Below are 6,000 nucleotides of genomic sequence, written 5' to 3' on the forward strand. Positions count from 1 at the left end.
ATGATGTGACGAACCTGCAAGTATTTAAAAAAAACTGATTTGATATTCTGCACAAATAGCAGTAAAGGATTTAATAGATTGAGAGTCTTAATCAAACATATCTGAAAAAGTTTTCAAACCATGAAGTGACCAATTTCGAAAGTCAGTTTGAGAGAGAGCTAGACAGTCGGGGTTAAATGCAATAGGAGAGTTTTTGCTTCTATGACCTTCTGTGCTCAGATACCTATTACAGTCCTGCCAAGCTTTCAATGTGGATTGTAAAGGGGGGAACCCCTCTACATTCATCAGGGACTGCAGTTTGTTAACATAAAGTATTGTTGTGATCTCCAATGGATAGCATGTTAGTGATTCCAGTGCTACCCAAAGAGAACTAGTTCCCAACTTCCAACTTATAATATTTCTAACTTGGCAAGCCCAGTAGTACCATAACAAATTTGGAAGTCCTATCCCCCCTTTTAATGAATCCAGTTTGATCTAAATTTATAAATTTTGGGAGAATTAATTCTAATCTCTTCGATAACAGTTTTGTAATAATTTTATAGTCACAATTAAGCAAACTTATTGGCCTATATGAGGCACAACTTTGAGGATCTTTACCTTCTTTCCATATGACAGAGATTCTAGCTGTTTTCATAGAAACAGGAAGATTGTAATGGCTAGAGAAGTCGTTAACCATTAACATAAAAACTAATTTAAGTTGTGGCCAGAAAGTTTTATAAAAGTCTCCAGAAAAACCATCTGGGCCTGGAGATTTATTTGCTGGTAATGATTTAATTACAGAAAACATCTCTTCCTCAGACAAGTTTTTATTAATGGTTTGTTGATCTGAGACTGTAACCTGAGGTTGATCCAAACGGTCTAAAAAGGTTGTTGCCTCAGGGATTGAAATATTTTCTGATTTATATAAACCACTATAAAAATAAAAAAAATGATATATTAATTTCTAATGGCTTGTATGTTACTTCATTTTCAAATAATGTGCTAATAGTGTCCCTGGTCTATTCCCAAATTCATAATTTTTTTGTTTCAAATACATACTTTTTTGTTTAATATAGTTTGAGTGATCTAAAGCAGTACTAGTAAATGAATTGATATCTGATAATCAAATTGATCTATTCTGTCTTACTGAAACGTGGCTGGGCCATGAAGAATATGTTAGTCTAAATGAAGCGACTCCTCCCAGTCATATTAATACTCAAATTCCTAGAGGCTCAGGCCGAGGAGGGGGAGTTGCAGCCATATTTGATTCAAGCCTGTTAATTAATCCTAAACCCAAACTAAATTATAACTCTTTTGAAAGCCTTGTTCTTAATCTTCAACATCCAACACGGAAATCAGAACAGCCAATTATATTTGTTGTTGTCTACCGAGCTCCAGGTCCGTATTCTGAATTTTTATCTGAATTCTCAGAGTTTTTATCATGTGTAGTCCTTAAATCAGACAAAGTACTTATTGTAGGTGATTTTAATATCAATGTGGACGTTGACAGCAATAGCCTTACTACTGCTTTCAACTCATTACTGGATTCAATGGGTTTCAGTCAGAGTGTGCACAAGGCGACGCACTGTTTTAACCACACCCTCGACCTTGTGCTGGCATATGGTATTGAAATTGAGGATTTAATAATATTTCCGCAGAATTTGGTATTATCAGATCATTTTTTAATTACTTTTGAATTCTTGCTACCTGACCATACTAAACTAGATAATAGCTTCTACACTAGATGCTTATCTGACAATGCTATAGCTAAATTTAAGGAAGATATTCCAACAGCATTCCACTCTATGTCGTGCCTTAACATAACAGAGGACCTCTATGTTAACCTCAGTCCCTCTCAAATTGATACATTTGTAGACGGTGCTACGACTTGCCTACGGACGACCTTAGACTCTGTCGCTCCTCTCAAAAAGAAGACGATAAAGCAAAGGAAAATAGCTCCTTGGTATAACTCCCAAACTCGCAAATTAAAACAAATCTCGCGAAACCTCGAAAGTAAGTGGCGCTCCACCAAAGTGGAAGAATCCCGTTTGGATTGGCAAGAAAGTCTCAAAACCTATAGGAAGGCCCTAAGAAAAGCCAGATCAGACTATTACTCTTCACTAATAGAAGAAAATAAGAACAACCCAAGGTTTCTTTTCAGCACTGTAGCCAGGCTGACAGATAGTCACAGCTCTACTGAGCCATCTATTCCTCTAGCACTGAGTAGTGATGACTTCATGAGCTTCTTTAATGATAAAATTATAACAATTAGAGATAAAATTCATCACCTTTTGCCCTCAACTTCTAACGGGTCACCTTTAAATGCAGGACCGCTAGAACGAACGACTAGTCCCGACATATACTTAGACTGCTTTTATCCTATAGACCTTCAACAATTAATGTTAAAGATATCCTCAGCTAAGCCAACTACCTGTCTCTTAGACCCCATCCCAACGAGGCTACTCAAAGAAGCGTTACCCGTGGTAAACACTTCACTACTAGATATGATCAGTATGTCCTTATTAACAGGTTATGTACCGCAGTCATTTAAAATAGCTGTGATAAAACCTCTTCTGAAAAAAAACACCCTAGATCCTGAGGTCTTAGCAAACTATAGACCTATATCTAACCTTCCCTTTCTATCCAAGATCCTTGAGAAGGTGGTTGCTAATCAGTTATGTAATTTTCTACATAGCAACAGTTTATTTGATTATTTTCAATCAGGATTTAGAAAGAATCATAGCACAGAGACGGCACTGGTGAAAATTACTAACGACCTTCTAACAGCTGCAGACAAAGGACTTGTCTCCATTCATGTTTTACTAGATCTTAGTGCTGCATTTGACACTATTGACCATACCATCCTGTTACAGAGACTGGAACACTTAGTTGGCATTAAAGGAATCGCACTAAGCTGGTTCAAGTCCTATTTCTCTGAGCGATCCCAATTTGTTAACATTAACGATAAACCCTCCAAGCACGCTAAAGTTAGCCATGGTGTTCCTCAAGGCTCAGTGCTTGGACCAATTCTATTTTCCTTATATATGCTTCCTCTAGGAAATATTATTAGGAAACACTCAATTAACTATCACTGTTACACAGACGATACCCAATTATATCTGTCAATTAAGCCAGATGAAAGTGGTCAGTTAGCAAGACTTCAAACGTGTATTGAGGATATAAAATCCTGGATGACCCACAATTTCCTGATGTTAAACTCAGACAAAACTGAAGTTATTGTGATAGGACCAATGCACCGCCGAACTTCGTTTTTGAAAGATATAGCTACTCTGGATGGTATTGCCCTGGCCTCCAGCACTGCTGTCAGAAATTTGGGAGTTATTTTTGATCAGGATATATCCTTCAACGCCCACTTAAAACAAACCTCAAGAATAGCCTTTTTCCATCTTCGTAACATTGCCAAAATTAGGAATATCCTGTCTCAAAACGATGCTGAAAAACTAGTCTATGCATTCGTTACTTCTAGACTAGATTACTGCAATTCCTTATTATCAGGTTGCCCAAATAAGTCCCTTAAGACTCTCCAGCTGATCCAGAATGCTGCAGCACGTGTTCTGACGAGAATTAAGAGAAGAGATCATATTTCTCCTGTATTAGCTTCTCTGCATTGGCTTCCTGTGAAATCTAGGATCGAATTTAAAATCCTCCTCCTGACTTACAAAGCTCTAAATGGTCAAGCACCATCATACCTAGAAGAGCTCTTATTACCTTATTGTCCCACTAGAGCACTGCGCTCCCAGAATGCAGAGCTACTTGTGGTCCCTAGAGTCTCTAAAAGTAGAATGGGAGCCAGAGCCTTCAGCTATCAGGCTCCTCTCCTATGGAACCAGCTCCCGATCTGGGTTCGAGGGGCAGACACCGTCACCACATTTAAGAGTAAACTGAAAACCCTCCTCTTTGATAAAGCTTATAGTTAGGGAGTGAGGAGTTGCAGCGTCCACCTAACCCGGCCCACCTGCTTCTCCTCGTAGTATAATATAGCGAGAGTAGAGGGAGGCAGGCCAGTACAGCCCGATCCGGTTGGGGAGAGTTCTAGCCCGACCAGGCACCTCTCTTTAACCTGCCTCTCTTAGTTATGCTATTATAATTCTAGACTGCAGGGGAGGCTGTTTCCTTCCTATGACACACTGAGCTGCTCTCTCATCTCTACTTGTTACTTTTGTATGCATCCTGTCCCAGAATTGCTTGTTACTAATCTAGCTCTGGGGAGTTTACTCCCCGGAGTCCTTATGTTTCTTCTTCGCAGAGCTATGCTCTGTGATTCTCTGCAATTCCCGGCCGCATCCTGCTGCATCCTGCTGTGTCCTGCTGCATCCGCCGCATCCACCCATGCTCTGCAGCGCCACGCTACATCCCGCAACGCCCTGCTGTGATGTTCCTATGCACAGAGTAGTCTGGATCCGGTATAGGGCACTGCACTACTCAGTATAACACGATGTGCCCTGCTATGACATGAACTTCCACGATAACCTTCGAAGTCACTGTGACCTCTAATGTGACTATTATCGCCACTGTTCATCACACCCCCAACCGGCCCGTCAGACACCGCCTACCAAGAGTCTGGGTCTGCCGAGGTTTCTTCCTAAAAGGGAGTTTTTCCTCGCCACTGTCGCGATAGCCACTGCTAATGCTTGCTCTTGAGGGAATTACTGTAATTGTTGGGGTTTTGGAAATTATAGAGTGTGGTCTAGACCTACTCTATCTGTAAAGTGTCTCGAGATAACTTTTGCTATGATTTGATACTATAAATAAAATTGAATTGAATTGAATTTATCTAAGTTGAAATTTGCTCTAGCTATATCTAATTTTTTCCAATTTTCTTCAGATTGATCTTGCTTATGCAACGCTTCTCTAAATAATAATTCTTCCTTTAAACCATCAGTAATTAATTTTCTTTCTTTATTTTTATAAGAGGAGTAGTATATAATATGTCCTCTCAAAGAAGCTTTTGCTGCATCCCAAAGTATGGATGGGGCTATTTCAGATGATAAATTATGAATATTAGTCTTCAATCCATGCTCTCATTGCTCTCATGCTCAGAATATTTAATCTTCTAATAACAGATTATTAAATCTCCACATTTTAGTTTTATAAGATTCATTAAGAGTGATTTCCAAAGAGACCATTGCATGGTCCGATATAGAAATTTCATGTATTTCACAGGATGAAAAATATAATCTAAACGAGAGTAAGATTTATGACGATTTGACTAAATCCATTTTCCCTTTTTGTCTTTTCTTTCTCAGTCTCTGATTTAAAGATTGATATGTGAATATGAAATGTTTGAACACTGCAATTGAAACGTTGGTGTGTTATAAAGCCACGAGGCACTTTGTGTGTCTGAGAGGAAATAAAGACTCAATGGATGATAAGAAGAGACGATGTTTAAAGCAGAGTGGTACCTGAGCTCCACAGCAGCAGCAGCAGCATCAGGTGGTCCATTTCGAGGTGGAGGGTCTCTCTGCGACCGTCTTCCCGTCTGTCTGCTCTCTGCTCTGATCATCACATGTGCTGTCCTCAGGTTGGATCTGCATACAGGAAGAGGCGGAGCTTTACTGGAATACATCTCATTTATAGTGCATTCCATTTGTACTCGGAACTCGGATATTCTGACGTCAAAGTCGGAAACATGCCCCCTGTTTCCAAAGTATAACTATCCTTGTCTTGCGTGTGTTTGTGAACATGAAACAACTAAATAAAAGCACTACATATCTGTCTCTGTCTCTGCCTCGTTAAACTCCAGTCACCTGCTGGATTGCTGGCAGCTTGCTCTCGCTGATGCTGCTCTGGGTGTTGTAGTTTTAAGAATGTGGCCATCTCGGTTGTAGGCTGTTGCAGCCACCTTGGCCGGACATTCCTCCCATTCAGCACACAGCCTATCAGGATGAAGTTTGACAGAACGAAAGTAGGAAAAAGAGTGTGATTGTGTGTCTGTGGACTGAAGGGAACTTCTCTGAACTGAATCTCTGTGAAACTGATGGCTTGATAAAAAGCTGAACA

The 6,000-nt window shown here is 39.8% G+C and overlaps 1 protein-coding gene across 1 annotated transcript in view; it reads right to left on the reverse strand.

Moving 5' to 3' along the window:
* The window catches only part of LOC120560219, a 61,492-nt gene extending 56,020 nt beyond the window's left edge, over positions 1–5,472 (reverse strand). Inside the window, exon 1 of the mRNA XM_039802492.1 lies at positions 5,403–5,472. Coding sequence (XP_039658426.1) covers positions 5,403–5,442 — 40 coding nt within the window. The 5' untranslated portion in view covers positions 5,443–5,472. The remainder of the gene's footprint in view (positions 1–5,402) is intronic.
* Between the last annotated feature and the right edge of the window lie 528 nt (positions 5,473–6,000).

This window comes from Perca fluviatilis, chromosome 6 (genome assembly GCF_010015445.1).
Source record: "Perca fluviatilis chromosome 6, GENO_Pfluv_1.0, whole genome shotgun sequence".
Taxonomy (NCBI): Eukaryota; Metazoa; Chordata; class Actinopteri; order Perciformes; family Percidae; genus Perca; species Perca fluviatilis.